Consider the following 19,262-nt stretch of genomic DNA (forward strand, 5'->3'; position numbering starts at 1 on the left):
TATTGTCCCTTTTCCTTTAAATTATAAATACGGCTTCGTTTTGTTTTGGTTGATCTGTTTGTGGTTTCGTTCGAACCTGCACACAATAGCGTTGCTCTTCAGCAGTTGGGGACGCGTTACCAAATCGCCACAACAGTGCTGTTCGCAAGGGACCATCACTCATGCGTTCTGCCTTAAAAACCGCGCGTTGAAGTCTCCTCGGCGTGCATTCTCGGCTTCATCTGTTCCGGCTTTTGTACTGCAAGGGTTCCTCTGCATTTGCTGGTGCCATTAGCGTAGCCCGACACAAGATCATCTCCTATATATAAAGCGCGGCGCTTTCACTGGCTGAATGTTTCAGCCAGCACGCCTGACGTTGGTGCGCTGTGGACGCCAGCAAAGGTAGGTCGATATTAGATACCTGTGGTTCTTGCAGAGTGCTGGTGCTGGCGCCACTACATAAGCGCGTGTAGGCGGTGTCCTGAAAGTACTGCGTGTGCTACTGAAATCTACTTCCTACTCTCGTCATACTGTGTGTTATAGCGCTGTGATTTGATTTGATTCGTGAGGGCTTAACGTCCCAAAGCGACTCAGGCTATGAGGGATGCCGTAGTGGAGGGCTCCGGAGTAATTTCGACCACCTGAGGTTCTTTAACGTGCACTGACATCGCACAGTACACGGGCCTCTAGAATTTCGCCTCCATCGAAATTCGACCGCCGCGGCCTGGATCGAACCCGCGTCTTTCGGGATAGCAGCCAAGCGCCATAACCACTGAGCCACCGTGGCGGCTTTGTAACGCTGTCATCGGCACGGGAAACTTGCTTGTGGGTTGTCCTATATTCCGAAAAACAAGCGCACTGATGGGCATGGGCTAACCACATGGTCAAGTACTCAGCTATTTCTCCGTCCGTAAGCTGTAAGGTACATAGGGGACTTTGTGTGTGTGTGTGTGGTGTTCACAAATGGGAGATTAACGGGGTAAATATTTTAAAGATATTTGGTTAGAATGCAAAAGGGAAAATCAACCACACGCCGCCGGTGGAATGAGAGCCCATGACTGGTGCTCTGTCAACTAAGGTATTACGACGGCTGTCCAATCTTCTGCTTTCGGGGGTATTTATGTGTAGTTTAACCGAATCTCGAGGGTGTTCACCAGCGCCACCCTCGTCCGTAGCGGCGGACGTAGTACGTCCTGTAATACCGCGAGTGCCACTTAGAGACATGGTCGAACGGTGAGGGCGGAGGCTATGCGAGGACGCTCTTATGCTACTTACGGCATCGAGGCTGCCACAGTCGAAGCCCTCAATACCTGTTGAGCAGACAAAGGTAGAGAAGGGAAGGGCTTGTTATGACACACATGAACAGTCACCAAAACCAGAAGAGTGGATAACTGTCACCGTATCTCTTTTAGTAGAGCACCAAACGTGACATTCGGAGGTCGTAGGTTCGTATTCTACCAGCGGGTTGTGGTTGTTTTTCTCCAGCTTTTTAATCAATTATCTTTAAAATATTTACCCGGTTAATGTCTCATCGATGAGTACAACAAATAAAATCATCTATGCACCTTGGTTTTGGTGCATTTTTTTATTCTCAGTTTTCCTTCACCTCTCATTATCACTACTGCTGCTGCTTTCGTTGGTGGTGTATTGTTGCTTCTGTTAACTCCCGTTACCCAGACACGCATCACTGGTGCAGATGGCCCACACAGTTCAACTAACATGTTTCTACTTTCCTTTACCTGGGCTAGCCCTGGTGAGGTTGTCACACGTGCAGCAGTGCCATGGCGTGTCGGATGATGCCCCGGGAGGAGGTGACAACTGGAAAGGTGTCGACTGAGGAATTGTCGAAGAAGAAGCGGTAAGCGGCCAGGGTCCTGTTTCTCCCATTGCGAGCCTCGTATGAAATAAAATGTAATGCAGACATAGCATAAAAAACAAACAAAATTGCCGCAGAACTGCACGGGTCTTGCGAAAAATTTCAACGCTATTTCGAGTGAAGTCATAACGGGTATTATACCGAGCGACACAACCGGTCGGTGACTCCAGTCCAGTTATGCGTCGTCCCTGTTTATTTTGCTCGTTCTCTGCAAGAAACCTCAATCAACTTTGGCAAACCAAGCTTTTGTTTAAATAAAATTTCAGCTGAGACAATCATATCGGTGGCCAGAAATTAAACTCGTTTAAGTACAGTTTCTTCGAAGCAGTGCTTGGTGCAGCTCTCTCTGTGAAACGGCAACGTGATGCTATTATTCGTATACCCTTAAATTTAACCACCATTGCTTCCTAAAGGCTGCATACGTCCTTGCAACAAATAATTGTCTCCTTGTTTATCATTTTTGCAGTACCAAACTAAGGCAGAGCTGGTTAAATTAAAGCGCCAGCGTTGATTTTTTCGCTGAATAATTCACTGTGGTTTTTTTTTTTCGCCGGAGTTTCTTAGTGATTGTTCGGCCACTGAAGACTTCGTGCCCCGATAATGTCTGAAAAATGCTTGCACGACACGAGAGAAAATCCCCAAATCACTTCTTCACCAAGATTTGAGATCTGTTGAACAATGTTGAGCAACCGTTGAGAAAAAGCTGTTAATGGGGATGGCCGTAACATTCATCGACTTCTTTTTATATGGAAAATTATTGCTCTTTTGAGCGCTTGGAAAGGAACAGACAAGGAAAGTTGTGCATTGAGCAAACTTCCCAAATCCTGTATTGAGCACCCATTCAGGTACCAGTACCAGTTAGAGCCATATGGTAGGAAGATATCGCTGTTGCCAGACTAGTGCTGCATGTATTTTGTCTGCAGCGCGGCGGTTGACGATCAGAAGGTGTTACCGAAATAGGTTCTACCATGGTTGCCTGCACTCCGGAACCAAAACTCTCAGAGGAAAGCGTTATGTCATACAGCCAGCCTCCGAAAGCCAAGCCTTCTAGACAAACCGCCATTTCCTCTTGCTATCGGTCCCCATAAAAAAAGTCAGTGTCATGTGGACACCGTCACGTGCAGGCCGATTTCCTCCTTTTTGTTTCTTTATGACTTGGCTTCAAACCTAACACATGACGATCGCTTCGTCCTGGGCTTCTTCTCTTCGCGAAAATCTTCATGCTTGTTACGCTTTCTCGTTTTACTCTAAGTACATATACGACACCCTGCACCAAGAGTCGGGATGACAAAGTATTAACAAGCCATTTTTCCTGTGGCTGACACGGTCCTAAGGGGAAAGAACAGGGGAGGAGAAAATGGGTGTTAAGCTACTACCGGCAATGAGCAATTGATTTCCTTTACCGCGAAAGAGAAAGGTGCGTCTGGCTTGTGCTCTTCATTTGGTTGCAGCACTAAACAAAGCCTGCGGACGCTGTGCTGCGACAAGTGCAGTTTAACTTGCCGCCGGAGCTTCACCCTGAGGAGGCACCGTGATAGACAACACGGGCTTTTGCGGCAGAGTGCATCAGTGGACAGAGCCCACAGAGCTGCTGCCAGGCGACCCATTCCATGTTGTGACGATGGTTGTAAAATACCAACCTTGTACGAACTGCGTCTGCACAAGAAGGCCGCGCACGTGAACGGCTTCCAGTGCTCGAAGTGCCCCCTGGTGTTCTCACGTCCGTCGAGGCGGGAAAGGTAAGGAACAATGTCCAGTCCCAATGACGATGCCCCGTAGCATGCTGCGTACGAGGGGCACACGAAAGTTGCCGGATGTGGGGATATGAGGAGCGGTGAATTCTTCCTCGAGCTACTTACCAAACTGTACACTTTCCAGGATTCTCTCTGCCGAATTTAGAAAGCGCCCCTTTTTACTCATTTTCTTCAAGCTTTATCAGCTCACTTTTTTATAGGTGTCAAAAAGGCCGCAGTTATGAGCATCTCCTGTTGTGAACGGTGATGGGGGAAAAAAGAGAGAAGGCGGTGAGGAGCAGCAGGTATACTGCCACAGTCGCATTTCTTGAAATTTTGCAGCGACAATAAAGTTAAATACGTTTTTCTGGTGAAACATTCCTCCAAGGCAGGCAGCATCCCCCCCCCCCCGCCACAGTCTTCTCAGTCTGGCCGCCGCGGCGAATCAGTGGTTACGGTGCGCTCGGCTGCTAACCCGAAAGACGCGGGTTCGATCCCGGCCGCGGCGATCGAATTTCGACGACCTGGAGTCCCGTGTACTGTGCAATGTCAGTGCACATTAAAGAACTCCAGGTGGTCGAAATTTCCCTGAGCCCTTCACTACGGCGTTCCTCATGGCATGAGTCACTTTGGGACGTTAAACCACCATAACTAACCAAACCTTCTGTCCCTCCACTTTCATGGGGCGTGAACACTGTCTTCAAGGCTTAAGAACCTCTTACTACCAACTAGATTACTTTTACTTCTAAGAAACAGGAAATAGTCACTCGGAAAGCTAATCATGACTCCCATTGATCAGTTATGAACCACTGTGGTCTGCGGAAACTCCATTGTTATATTGGCTGTTGACATTTAATTGCTCATTATGATCGCCCTAGATAATCCCCACAGCCATGTATTTAGCTATAGTTCTTGCACCTTGTCTAACACTTTTAGTAGGTATACAGTTTCTGTAGCGCTGGGCAGCAGCCGTTAGAACGTCATGCTAGGTTTTCCACACTGCCAGGGTACATCCATATTGTCGCTTCAATGTCCTTAAAAGCAACACGGTTCTTCTCGCGCACGTTTTTGTACGCAACGGTGCCGTTTTACTGCGCATTCATTACGAGTGCCCTTAGATGAAACTGCAGGCGTGTGTCTCTGCGTGGCCGTCCGTAAGCCCAGCGTGGTGTCCGGCGCCTGCAGCTAGACGACAGAAAGAATTGTCCCCGACGAGAGGCGAGAAGGGTAAAACAGCATAGATGGAGAGGAGGGCGCAGCGACGCCCCCAACCGAGCAGAGAGTACAAACGTGCGTCAACAGATGGCGCCAGTGAGCGCGCACCATCTGCCTGTACAACGCGCCGTGCCAGTTAAGGAAAAATGAGTGCAATGCAGCTAATATAAAATCATACAAAATTATTAGCAAGCCATAAATCTAGTCAATGTAAAGCTAAGTGACAATGCGGTAAATGCGCACATAAAAAAAACATTATGGAGCCATAAAAGCCAGCCAAAGCAGAGAAATTAATTCGCGCAACTTTCAGGCAACAGGATGCGGCAGAAGAGAAAGGCATCATCCGAAAAGCGAAATTACTTTCACACAGCTCATCGTAATACCATCTTAGTGTCTGCCAGGAAGCCCTATGCTTTACTTACAATTATGGCGATTCACGAGCTCTTCTGAGTTGCTTAAAACACCAAATATTAATCGTGCGGGTTTCTGAAAGCCCACTCCGACGCTGCAAATATTTCGAAATTGTTTAAAGGGAACTTAACAAAATATAAATTATTCGTGGTAAAGTGGTTTTGAAGCGAAAAGCTTCCCTAGGCTCGCCAACGCCATGCTTCGCGTGAGCCACACTACATATCTGCCACAGCTGCGCATGCGCGAAACCGAGTGACGTCACGCGGAGCGCAGGTGGCCGCTGCTGCCGCCGCCGTCGTAGCCACCACGCGAGAGACGCAACAATGACAAACGAAGCGAGCAAGAGACAACGCGCTCAAGAGACGCCAGGAGAACGCGCTGCACGACTCGAGAAGCGTCGTAACGAAGATGTGGCTAGAAGTCGTGCCACGTCCCGAAGTGATTCTTCAACTGCGGAAGAGACCAGTTCGAGTTCTCGAGAGCGTCGGAATCGGACGCTGTGTAGACGACGTGCCGAGGAAACGAAGATTTCTCAACTAGGGTTAACCAGAGCTAAACCACAGCCAATTTTTGTGAAGCTGCACAGAAACAGCAGCCGAGCGAAAAAAAGGCGACAACACTCCGCGCGGGTTGTTAAGAGATGCAGGCGCTTTTCACCTGATTCCTTCCACGCTGAAGATTCAGTCGTCACAGTTTTACTGATACCTTGCGTGTCATAGCTCTCCTTGTAGGCTACGAATACTTCAGAACGTTTGCTGGTGTCCGGCACGGGGCATATTCGCTGGCGCGTTTGCCTGTATAATTAACACCAGGTTGTTAGCCCACCCCTCATGTAAAGCCCTCAAGGGCCCTTGAGGTATCTATAATAAATAAACAAATAAATAAATAAATAAACAAATAAATAAATAAATAAATAAATAAATAAATAAATAAATAAACAAATAATCGAGGCGCTGGTGCAGAGCCTGAAGTAGATCCCTCGAGTCAGTTATTTAGTCCTAGAGCACACTGCACTATATAGAGCACGTAACGGGGCAGAATACATGTACTTGCTCGTCGTGCTTGCTTGCCACGATTAACCTGCCGCGGCTGGCCTAATCTCCTCCTCACAACCTTCTTTGCAGTCACATGCGCATCATCCACGAAGGAGAGAGGGTGCACGTCTGCCAGAACTGTGACAAAGGATTCAGCAACATATCCAACCTGAACCGCCATATCAGGGCAGTGAGGTGCATCCATCGTGCTGCCAGGAGTGCCACTCCTCAAGACCCGTACCCCGTGCGCCTGGAAGCCGCCAGCGCCCAATATGGCTGCCTGGAAAACAAAGCTCCCGGAATTAAGCTGGGAGACCTGGAGCTCGAAGAAATTGTTTCCTTGGAAGGAGATCTTATAGACAACGAACCTTTTGGGATGCAGCCTATAGAAATAGTCTGCATTGAAGTCGAGAGACAAGAAGATCGTATCTTAGGAATTTAGATCAGCGAGCCTCGGCCTCTGCTTGGAAGGGGCACGCGGTTATTCCGTAATTCGACGCTCTTAGAAGCGGCCGCTACAGTCGGATACATCTCAAAAACGCAGCGGCTTTTCGCCGTCAAAGAACCCACTTCCAGCCAATAGATTCGGCCGGTTCCCGTGACACTTCTAATGTGACAAAGCAGGGAGTGGGCAGGGGTCATTCCACGCCAAACGTCCTAGGCGTTGCGCTCGACTATCTCCAATTTGTCAAAAATGTTCATGAAAACTTATCGTAATGTGCGTAATAAAAGCGTAAAACACTTTTGCCGAAAAAAATTTATTCTACAACGGCACCTCTATCTTCCTTCTCTCACTCCCTCCTTTATCCCTTCCCTTACGGCGCGATTCAGGTGTCCAATGATATATGAGACAGATACTGCGCCATTTCCTTTCCACAAAAACCTATTATTATTATTATTATTATTATTATTATTATTATTATTATTATTATTATTATTATTATTATTATTATTATTATTATTATTATAAGGGAGGGCAGTTTGAATATTTAGAAAAGGTGAGGAACCAGGCACTGCTTAATAATTAACAAGTTAAAAATTTTCTAGAAAACACTTCAAAACTTTTTCCATCGACATTTGCACTGATTCTGTCTTTCGATATAATTCGGAGCATGCAGCTTTACACGGCATAGATATTTTTTAAATAAAAAAAACAAAATGTGTAATTTTGTCGTTTTTTTTTTATTTAAATATCAACTTGCTCTCGGAAATTCGGAAATAGCCGTTTTGCTCGTCTAGATGTGTAGTACCTATAGAAGAGCAAGGTTCCGGGCTAATTGGTAATGCATTGTACATAGACACGAGTGCTCGTGTGTCGTTTCTTCGTGTTGTCCGCGTTTGATCGCGGTGTTTGTAAGTACAATACCATAGTACCTATAATAAATGTTACAGGTGATGAAACTGCGTACACAGAAGTAAAAAAAGTACTTATAACGTTTTTCCTCCATAAAAAAAAAAGCGGTCGGCTGCGTCTTTATGGAGGAAAAACGCTAAGGCGCCCGTGTGCTGTGCGATGTCAGTGCACGTTAAAGATCCCCAGGTGGTCGAAATTTTTCCGGAGCCCTCCACTACGGACCTATTTGTTCCTCTCTTCTTTCACTCCCTCCTTTATCCCTTCCCTTACGGCGCGGTTCAGGTGTCCAACGATATATGAGACAGATACTGCGCCATTTCCTTTCCCCAAAAACCAATTATTATTATTAGCCAATAACGTTACTTAGAATGGTTTATTGCCTTTTATTTCTTAAATTTTTATTCTTTAGTGATTCTTGTCGGCGCCATGACAGACGTAGTGAGCAGCATAAGAGCTTGTGAGCCGCCGATCTGGAAATGACCAGAACGATCCGGTGTTGAAACAATCCGCGACGCAGCAGCCCCACGTGGTATCTGACCCTTGTGGCCGTCAGAGGCTCGTGCCCGGTTCTTTCCGATGTGATGTGTTTGTTGTATTTGATTTAATGAGTGCAATGTCTGCATTAATACTCCAGCGACAACTGTAGACGAGCCACTCTGCTGACGAAGTGCCTTCATGCAAGTGACACGCCTGTGCGCGAACTGACCGCGTTCACCGCCAGAGGGTCTCGCGTTACTCGCCACAGCTGTGTAACACTTCGCACAGTCACGTGCATGCGCTCCGAGGCGCGCCCTCTCCGCGATCTTATCGGATACAAATAAAGCACTTGTGATACGCCTGACATGCCAACTGGTCATCCCTCCTCGTGGTCCATGCGAGACAGCACGTTCAATAGCCTTGTTTATCTTCTCTTGGCCGCCCCGCACCAAAGCGGGTCTGTTGGAAATTCGAAAGCGAGCACGATATCGTTTATTGCACACCATCCGCCGAATGTCCCGCGATATCTGCTTTAGCTCCAGCCCTAAATATGCGCGACAGCGAACGACAGCAAACGAAGTTATCTGGCCGTAAGTGTTGTGCCATGCCAGGTGCCGTATTCTGCGGTGAGGAGGCGTTAAGAGACGACGCAACTTGCGGCCCAAGAGCTCAACTTCAAAAATTATTTTCTCGCTTTAAACACAAATTAACTCGATGAAAACTTCAGAAATGAAAGGCACCGTTCTATGTAACACATTATTGTTTGTATTTTTACTTAGACCACCTCAGGGTAAAATTAACGAGTGTTTTTGGCGCAAAATGCACTTTTTACAACTTTGGTATTTTTTTAATTTTGGTCTAAGCAGTTTAATCACCTGCAACATTTATTATAGGTACTAGATATCTAGTGGAACAAAACAGCTACTTCATAATTTCCGAGAGCAATTTGATATTGAAAACAAAAAAAACATGGTAATTTTCATCCTTTTTTCGACTTTTAAAAAAATTTATGCCCTGTAGAGCTACAACAAGGTAGCGGTTTGGGCTTGTTGGTAGTGCATAACGTATAAAATAGCGCAACATCAGACAAGGGCATGAAAGCGCTCGTGTGTGTTCTTTCATGTCCTTGTCTGATGTTGCGCTACTGTAAAGCTATATCCTCCGAATTATATCGAAAGACAGAATCTGTGCAAATGTGAATGAAAACATTTTTGAAGTGTTTTCTAAAAATATGAACTTGTTATTAATTATTTTGCAGTGCCTGGTTTCTCGCCTTTTCTAAATAATCAAACTGCCCTCACCTCAAGAACAATTTTTTTTTCGGCAAAAGTGTTTCACGCTCTCATTACGCACATTACGATAAGTTTCCATGAATTTTTTTGAACAAATTGGAGATGGTTGAGCGCAACATCCGGGACGTTTGGCGTGTAATTATCTGTAGACGAAACGGGATAAGACCTTCCCCCTATGGTTGGGGATAGACCCCTCTCCCCATTGTGGCGCCGCTGCCCGCATTGTCACGCTAGCAGGGTCATGAGAATCGCCCGACGCCATTGACTAGAAGGGTGCCCTTTGACGGGAAAAGCCGCCACGTTCTTGAGTTGTATCCGACTATAGTTCTTGTTTGTTTCAGGGCAGCATTGAAGCACGGGTCTGACAAGGCCCTCGAGGCTGACTTGGCTATCCGTGGACTGAACGCGTATGTGAATGGATTCAGTGCATAACACCTTGTCAGTCTCTTTTTCTCCTTCACTCGCTCATCCACCTCTTTTGACCTTTTTTTCTTTTTCTACCCAGCTCATCTTTGCCCTGTGTATACATTTCTTTGCCCCTTTGTTGTGGCTTCTTTCGATTCTTTAATTTCTTTACCTCATACACTTCGCCACAGTACACGTGCGCATCCAGACAGGCGAGGTTGGCCCCATGTTTTGTCACTGCCGATGAAGTGCACCTTTGCCATGCATCCACCTGGTTATCAAAATTTTAAGATTTGTAATTCCTGCGGGCTGCAAAATCCAGTAATGTGTATAAGTTAGCCAAGCAGTGTGTTTTTTCAACCCTGCCAGTTTCTCACTTGGTCTACATCCTCCTCAGTTTATTTACTTTAGGACGTACATTTTGCATCAACTGCTCTTTGTTAGTAATTACAGAAGTATAAATATTTTGCCCTCCTGTCATACTTGTATGTACTTGTCTCAAATCATGCAGATGCATATCGTTTTTTGATGTGCGTTTTTCATGTTTCGTGGCAGTGACATGCGGGAAGCCCCGAATGAACTCCGGTTATGGTCCTTCATTTTGTTTATTTTACTCACGCGTATAGAGAGCTTTCAGCTCCTCTGAAAACCCTGATACGGTGCTTGTTCTGCCAGCTGACTGTGGGGCATTTTCGTTCTCTTTTACATCTCTTGCCCTGTCTGTGACTTTGCTTTCTGTACAGATTTGTAAGAGAATAAATTGTCATAGACACGGGCAGAAGTTTGACTCGCTTGTTTTATAGTACGGCGCATTCACTGCGACTGTTCAACTCGGTGTCCAGTACCTTAACATCGACGAGTGTTCCAAAAGCTGTGTACAGTCCTTGCCAAAAATAACTTGTTTCTTTTACGGCTTCCGCTGCTGTCAGCCGTAGATGGGATTTTCGGGCTGGGATCACGGTTGTCAGGTGGGTTTACAGGAGTGCTGTATTGGGAACAGCGTGGAATATCGCAATCATCAGAGCTCATTTTCAGGCCTCCGTACAGGGCGAGCACTGGCTCATAGTTTCATATGCACCCTCGTCCTCCAACTGCACTGCCATCACCAATAAGCACAATACGAGCACTGTCTCAGTTGAATATGCACCCTCGTCCCCCAACTGCACTCCCATCATTAATAAGCACAATACGAGCACTGGCTCATAGTTGAATATGCACCCTCGTCCTCCGACTGCACTCTCATCCCCAATAATCACAATATGAGCACTGTCTCAGTTGAATATGCACCCTCGTCCTCCAACTGCACTCCCATCACCAATAAGCACAATACGAGCACTGGTTCATAGTTGAATATGCACCCTCGTCCTCTAACTGCACTCCGATCACCAATAAGTACAATACGAGCATTGCCTCATAGTTGAATATGCACCCTCGTCCTCCAACTACACTCCCATCACCAATAAGCAAAATACGAGCACTGTCTCATAGTTGGATATGCACCCTCGTCCTCGAACTGCACTCCCATCACCAAAAAGCACAATACGAGCACTGGCTCATAGTTGAATTGCACCTTCGTCCTCGAACTGCACTCCCATCACCAAAAAGCACAATATGAGCACTGGCTCATAGTTGAATATGCACCCTCGTCCTCTAACTGCACTCCCATCACCAAAAAACACAATACGAGCACTGGCTCATAGTTGAATATGCACCCTCGTCCTCCGACTGCACTCTCATCCCCAATAATCACAAATACGAGCACTGTCTCAGTTGATTATGCACCCTCGTCCTCCAACTGCACTCCCATCACCAATAAGCACAATACGAGCACTGTCTCAGTTGATTATGCACCCTCGTCCTCCAACTGCACTCCCATCACCAATAAGCACAATACGAGCATTGTCTCAGTTGAATATGTACCCTGTCCTCCAACTGCACTCCCATCACCAATAAGCACAATACGAGCACTGGCTCATAGTTGAATACGCACCCTCGTCCTCCAACTACACTCCCATCACCAATAAGCACAATACGAGCACTGGCTCATAGTTGAATATGCACCCTCGTCCTCTAACTGCACTCCCATCACCAATAAGTACAAATACGAGCACTGTCTCGTAGTTAAATATGCACCCTCGTCCTCCAACTGCACTCCCATCACCAATAAGCACATTCCGGTTTTGCAATCGTCCTAGACAGGGGTTCGTAAAAGGGGAAAACCAAGGGTTCCCTCCCCAAAGCCAGGTTCTTGCACTCCGACCCTCCGCACGTAATAAAATTCAGTGGATATCACATGACCTGAGCGGAGCTATCGGCTCGTACTTCAAAGTACTTGCATGCAGCAGGAACCCTTTCACTGTATTCACCTCCGCCATAGTATCTAGAACTACTTCCAAACTCCAAAAGCTTGCCGTCGCAAATGATATACGCATTTAACATATCGCGTTCTCCGGGTCTTTTTAAGGCACGGTTTCCTCCGTTTTCGGCCCGTTTACTATACCATCACTGACCAGCCCGGCTTTGATCGCTGAGCTTTCCCAAGTTACGGGGCCTACTGACCACCCACTGAGCCAATTACACCTTTGTTCCGTTGGTACATCCTTAAGGCGATTTGCCCAAGCGATTGCCCAGAATCCAGGCTATCGTTTTCCCTTACATAGCTCGCTGCGTTGCCATCAATTTTAAATTGGTGCGATGTCAGTGCACGTTAAAGATCCCCAGCTGGTCGAAATTATTCCTGAGCCCTCCACTACGGCACCTCTTTCTTCCTTTCTTATTATTCATTAGCCTCCATGTTTCTGCCCCATACGCGAACAAATATAAGATGCAGCTGTTATGTAGTTTTCTCTTCAGGGATACTGTTGAACTGATTAATGATATGAGACTACAGTACATGTCTATTGGGCTCTACCCTATTCTGATTATTCTAGTTATTTCATTCTCGTGATCCGGATCTGCGGTCACTACCTGCCTTAAGCAGATGTGTTTTCTTACCACTTCTTTGAATGTCTGCATCCAGTGGGGCATAACGGCGCAATTTTCTTCGAATAGTTACTGCCTAAAATTTTAGTGGACGACACATCCAGCTGAGATGCCAGAAAAACTTATCCATCACCTTTGTAATGTGCATGCGCCAGTTAGCGTGTATTAGTATATTTATTCACAGCTCACACCTTTAGCAAGCGAGTGTTGGTTCGAACCTCATAGGCATGCTGATACTTTGTACATAATGCAAGGCACACATACAGCGCGATACAACACGAGGGAGAAGGAAGGACGAAGACTTATATCGACTGCAATAGCGAACTGATTTTTACGAAAGCCCCAAAATTGTACAGGAAGGTCACGCGCGTAGACATCACCTCACTCTCTAGCGAGAAGCGCAGTCAACTTACATTTTATATCGGTGGCTGTACTCGATGTAAAAAAACTCTGGTTTCAGTCCGGTGTGCTTATATGACATGGAAGTGACCTTCGGACTTGGTGATCTCATAGCAACTTCCTGAAGTCAGATGCCGAAGCATATGTTGACTACGGCCAATGCGATGGTGTCTCCGAACTAGACCCCGGTCGTTTCCAAAATATTTCCCACGCACCCCCGAAATTTGACCTTAATTGAATTGGACCAAAATCAATGTCCACGCAAAATTGAATGTGCTAGACACGATGGCACTCTTCAAATCTGACTTAACTCGAGTCAACACACACATATAGCAGCCACAAGGACAAGTCAAGCCAAAAGGTTGAAACAGCCACATCATAGAGAAGCAAGAACAGCTTTCGATTGACTATTCGGTGTAGCATAGTTTAACCACTGCTAATTTTTATTTTTAAGTTTTTATCACATGATGAGAGGCACCGAATGTAGTACATATCAAACTACTCGACAAGCACACACAATGCGCTTATAGGGCTGGCATATTATAACAAGAGCAATCTAGGAAAAAAAACCTCCTCATCGAGTGGTGTTGCAGATCGATACAGATAGTTATTCATTGCGTGTTTAAAATGCTGTCGAGAAGTCTGGGCAGGGAAAAATTGGAGATGAAAGGTTGTAGAGAATTCCTTAGCTATTTGCGATTCGTTAATGACATTGCCTTCCTAAACACTCATGGGACGAAGTTACTTGGACGGACACAAAGTTTTCTTTCTGTAGAAAAAAAACAAGTTTTTAAAAGTGAATAACTATTCTACCATTTTAAAGGACGCGCTGAATCATTCTACTAGGAGGTATTCTTCAGAAACATCACTAGAATACCTGCCTTTAAGAGGATCTAATAAACGAAGAAATTAATTTTCTTTATAGAAACGGAAGATCGTCGATTGTTCACGAAGTCACTGCTTTTTCTTTTCCGTTTTTTCTTCCTTTTTTTGTAAAATCTCTAGTCTAAGACACAAAATTATCCAAATACGCCACTTCTTGTCCATGAGTGCGTTTGTATCCGCAATGCACCTTGGCCAATACCTCGTCGTGGGTATGTGTCATTAAGCCTGAGGACATCATCATCATCACGCACGTGGCACCTGCAAAAGGCGCCATGTCTGGAGACGGTGATGGCTTCTCCCCTCGATATCTATCCCAGCAACGCCGCAACAACTTCAAAAGCATGGACGTGGAGATCGCAGCAACTGCCTTTCAAGATCAAGATCCGATGGTGCTGGTCGTGGTCCCGCCGCCGAAGGCAGCGCCTCTACCACTGCCACCAGATCATCCAGTCTCCGTCTCGCCAAAGGAGAAGCAACGGCAGAGACGACATCTCCGAATGGACTTCGTGCTGCCCGAAGGTGCCACCCAACTAATCGCGACACCAGGAGAACTCTCAGTGAACTGGACCTCAACCAGCCGGTGCCAGGAAGGCGACAAAACGGATCATAGCCAACAAGAAAAATCTGCAAACGTCCAGACGCTTGAGCACTTCTCAATGGCGCCCAAGGTGTCCTTAGCAGCTGCATCCACTGTGGAGAATCTATGTGCGCATCGAACGCTGCGACCGCTCTGACTTCGGCAAATCTACCCGCATCCGTCTGCCATTTTCTACTCGTCGCCTGCATCAGCATGCTTTGAGCACAGAGCTCACAGATACCGGACACTGACGTGAGCAAACTTTACTGTCTCTTCAGCTCGCAGACGACACTAGCGTGCCCGCATTGGATGCGCCTGACTGAATGATTAGTTTAAGCTTATCGAAATTGTGACGTGTGTGTTTAAAATATACTATATCTGCATTTTGGACCTTCATTACTCTGTCAATAGATTTTCCTTGAATATTCAAGTAATAATGCACCATACTCTGTGCGTACCTTCCTTAGATACAGTCGCCCATACACCTTGGTTGAACTAGCGCCACGCTCTGCAGTGCACTTATGGCAAGCTGCGGAAGACGTGAGGATGTGGTCACTCTCAATAGAACGCGCATGCACAATAAGGCCTGGTTAAGAGCCCCAGGCTACTCGTAAATGACGCAAATCTATACTAAACGGTGAGCCACTCGAGCGCTCTAGACAGGTATGTCGACGACTGTGCAGGTGCACGTAGCATGTCTTCTGCACTTAAAGCGGAATGTAAATGGGATTTTGAAGCGCTAGCTTCACTACGCCATGTAAAGACAGTTTCGCCGTGCCTGGCACCCCGCCGTGGTGGCTCAGTGGTTAAGGCGCTCAGCTACTCATCCGGAGTTCCCGGGTTCGAACCCGACCGCGGCGGCTGCGTTTCGATGGAGGTGAAACGCTTAGGCACCCGTGTGCTGTGCGATGTCAGTGCACGTTAAAGATCCCCAGGTGGTCGAAATTATTCCGGAGCCCTCCATTACGGCATCTCTTTTTTCCTATCTTCTCTCAGTCCCTACTTTATCCTTACCTTCCCTGACGCCGCGGTTCAGGTGTCAAACGATATGAGAGACAGAGACTGTTCCATTTCCTTTCCCAAAAAACCAATTTTCATTTCCAATTTTACACCGGTTTTTTTTAATGATAGAATGTGGGTTCCCTGTGTTTTTACGCAGCCCCCGAATATTTCTTGCACCTGGTGCGCGGTGCATGCACAGTAGAGTGCTGATTATTTTTTTTAATTGTTTTTTTTATTTTTTTTAATTGTTTTTTGGGGGAAAGGAAATGGCGCAGTATCTGTTTCATATATCGTTGGACGCCTGAACCGCATCGTAAGGGAAGGGATAAAGGAGGGAATGAAAGAAGAAAGAGGTGCCGTAGTGGAGGGCTCCGGAATAATTTCGACCAGCTGGGGATCTTTAACGTGCCCTGACATCGCACAGCACATGGGCGCCTTAGCGTTTTTCCTCCATAAAAACGCAGCCGCCGCGGTCGGGTTCGAACCCGAGATATCCGGATCAGTAGACGAGCGCCGTAACCACTGAGCCACCGCGGCGGGTAGAGTGCTGTGCCAGGCACGAATTTGAAATTGGTTTTGGGGGAAAGGAAATGGCGCAGTATCTCCCTACAGCACCCAACTCACTACCACCCTTTCACCACCTCTCATATTTACTGATGCTCTCTCTAGCAGACTTTACAACTATTGTCTCACATCTCGGCGGTCACCAGAACCGCGCCGTTAAGAAAGCGATAAACGAGGGACTGAGAGAAAGAAAGTGCTGTGGTGGACGGCTTCGTATAATTAATAATAATAATATTATTATTATTATTAATAATAATAATAATAATAATAATAATAATAATAATAATAATAATAATAATAATAATAATAATAATACTTGGTTTTTAGAGCAAGTAAATGGCGCAGTATCTGTCTCATATATCGTTGTACACCTGAACCACGCCGTAAGGAAAGAGATAAAGGAGGGAGTTAAAGAAGAAAGGAAGAAAGAGGTGCCGCAGTGGAGGGCTCCGGAATAATTTCGACCACCTGGGGATCTTTAACGTGCACTGAAAACGCACAGCACACGGGCGCCTTAGTGTTTTTCCTCCATAAAAAAAGTTGGGCTGAGGCTCAGCTAAAGTGTTAAGCCTGGATATCTCGAAGCGAAAAGCTTCGTGGCGATGCTCATGGTTTAGCTTAAGGTTTCATACATAGGGTTCCAATTTGGGTATACCTTTCTAGCTTTTCCAAAATTTGTCTCAGGTATACAAAGCTTGTAGAATCGTTATACAAGGTTATTAAAATCTCCAACTCCGACGCTACCACTTCTGAGTCTTCTCCTCCTTCCATGGCTAAAGGTCAGACGACGGAGGCAGCGCGCGGTGGCTACGACGGCTGCGGCAGCTGCGACCACCTGCGCTCCGCGTGACGTCAGTCGGTTTCGCGCAAGCGCAGCTGTGGCAAATCTGTGGTGTGGCTCACGCGAATCCCGGTGTTGACGAGCCTAGTGAAGCTTTTCGCTCCAAAACGCAGCCGCCGCGGTCGGGTTCGAACCCGGGAACTCCGGATCAGTAGCCGAGCGCCCTAACCACTGAACCACCGCGGCGGGTCTCGTATAATTAGAGGTGGTAGTGGTTTTTTTATTAAAGTAATAGTAAAAAGGAAGGAAAAGATTTTTGCTAGCCCCGGCATCTGCCAACGATACTGAAGCACCTGAGCCGGGGCAGCGGAAATAAAGGATAGCAGGCAGAATGGATAAATGAAATGAAAGAGGTGAGGGGACAGGAAGAGAGGATAGGGGTAGAAGTAATATATACAAACTATTTACACAATAATTGGAGCACAATTTTGTTTTTATCCCCAGTGGTTTTAGCACGGTGTTGATTTAAACATAAGCACCTGCCGCTGTGGCTCAGCGGCTCTTCAGTAACCGAGCTGAACGTCCTACATGTCATTCGTCTACTGAATCCAAGATCGCATGAGCGAATCCCGGCGGCTACTGCCGCATTGCTCTAACTACAGCCTACCTCGTAACCAACCTGTTGCTTCTGAACATAAAACGCCTCGATCAGGTGAACATAGCGCGCCGTCCACATGAAGAGAATTTGTACAACCATACAAACACAGTCAGGGTGTTCCCTAGGGAGAAGATGGTGATTAGAAAAAATTTCATTCGCCTATGTTGTATTCGCATCTCCGCCATCTCCATCCAAATCCTCCGAAGCATCCACCAGCTTCCGCAAGGGAGCTCGAGCTGTTATGGGTTCCGGCCCACTTAAGCAACCCGGGGAATGAGGCAGTCCACGATTACGCCCGAGGTTTCGTAGGCCGGGCAGTGGGTTCCTCTGAGCCGAGTTTCTCGCAGGATGGCCTGAAGTCGTTTCAGGACATAACACACAACTTTCGCCTCGAAAGACACACCTTTCCTCCACCCCAAAAATCGCTCACGCAAAGAACCAGACCCGGGTTCGAACCCGACCGCGGCGGCTGCGTTTTTATGGAGGAAAAACGCTTAGGCGCCCGTGTGCTGTGCGATGTCAGTGCACGTTAAAGATCCCCAGGTGGTCGAAATTATTCCGGAGCCCTCCACTACGGCACCTCTTCCTTCCTTTCTTCTTTCATTCCCTCCCTTACCCGTTCCCTTACGGCGCGGTTCAGGTGTCCAACGATGTATGAGACAGATACTGCGCCATTTCCTTTCCCCCAAAACCAATTATTATTATTATTAAAGAACCAGATCACCTGGCGTTGCTTGGAAACCCATTCGCACCCCACCGACCGGCGGTACTTTCGCTCATGTACCCCGGGCAATGCTCCCCCAGTGTAACAAGTGCGGCCACAGAGCCACACTAGACCACATCCTGTGTAACTGTGCAGAGGATCCGCCTTCCCCCCGAACCTATTTCAGCTCCTAACTTCCGAGCAGTGGGAGGCCATGCTGCGCATCTCTAACCTGGAGGCACAAACTCCGGACAATGAAGCGAGCCAGCGAGGTCGCCATCAGCCATGGGCTGAAGGCCATCTAGCGCGAAAAGGACCTCACCTTACCACTTTCAGCTGGCGAATGCAAAGGTTACTGGATACATTGACATTCACAAGTCGGAAATGACGCTAAGCATGTAAGGCGAGCTGACTAATGGTGTCTTCGACTGGTCGCTCCCGCGATCCGGTTAGGATCTGGCAGAGTGGGAGCCGCTCTCGCTCCGAGCGCATAGCGAGACTAGTCAAGCCGAATGGTCAGCGAATTTTTAGAGCGGAAGCGCAGGAGGCAGAAGGGGGACGTAACTTCCGGAACCACTACGCGGCACCGCTGCTGATGTCAACAGTAGCCGCATGTAAGGTCCCTTGATTATCTTTAGCCACACAGTTTGCATCGCGGTCGCCGCTTAGCCTGTATCGGTCGCTACCCCGGCTTTCCGTCCCACGGGACGCTCATTTTTCGAACATCGCCTTGTGGATAGCACTGTCGTCCTCGTCTGAGCTGCTGCTGGAATCGCTGTTGTCATGCGACAGCAACACAGACCGGGCTCCTAGCGTAGTTATCCGGCGTCTCTTGGACATTTTGCCTCACACAGCGCGGCACCCACAAAACACAACACAGCAAGAACGCTACGACTGCGTCAAAAGCCTACACTTGCTTCCGCCTACGCGCAGGG

The 19,262-nt window shown here is 47.1% G+C and overlaps 1 protein-coding gene across 1 annotated transcript; it reads left to right on the top strand.

Annotated features, from left to right (window-relative positions):
• The first annotated feature begins 1,679 nt into the window (after nucleotides 1-1,679).
• On the top strand, nucleotides 1,680-6,690 carry LOC144102256 (zinc finger protein 711-like). The gene is made up of 3 exons (XM_077635560.1): nucleotides 1,680-1,837; nucleotides 3,307-3,594; nucleotides 6,339-6,690. The coding sequence occupies exons 1-3, from the start codon at nucleotides 1,761-1,763 to the stop codon at nucleotides 6,688-6,690; spliced, it is 717 nt and encodes a 238-aa protein (XP_077491686.1). The 5' UTR covers nucleotides 1,680-1,760.
• Nucleotides 6,691-19,262: the final 12,572 nt, after the last annotated feature.

The sequence above is a fragment of the Amblyomma americanum genome, chromosome 8, assembly GCF_052857255.1.
Source record: "Amblyomma americanum isolate KBUSLIRL-KWMA chromosome 8, ASM5285725v1, whole genome shotgun sequence".
In the NCBI taxonomy this organism is placed as follows: domain Eukaryota; kingdom Metazoa; phylum Arthropoda; class Arachnida; order Ixodida; family Ixodidae; genus Amblyomma; species Amblyomma americanum.

Coding starts and splice junctions, on each gene's coding strand:
- LOC144102256 (XM_077635560.1), top strand. CDS start 1,761: ATGGCGTGTCGGATGATGCCCCGGGAGGAGGTGACAACTGGAAAGGTG. Junction 1,838..3,306: donor GAATTGTCGAAGAAGAAGCG/GTAAGCGGCCAG, acceptor ATTTGGTTGCAG/CACTAAACAAAGCCTGCGGA. Junction 3,595..6,338: donor CGTCCGTCGAGGCGGGAAAG/GTAAGGAACAAT, acceptor CCTTCTTTGCAG/TCACATGCGCATCATCCACG.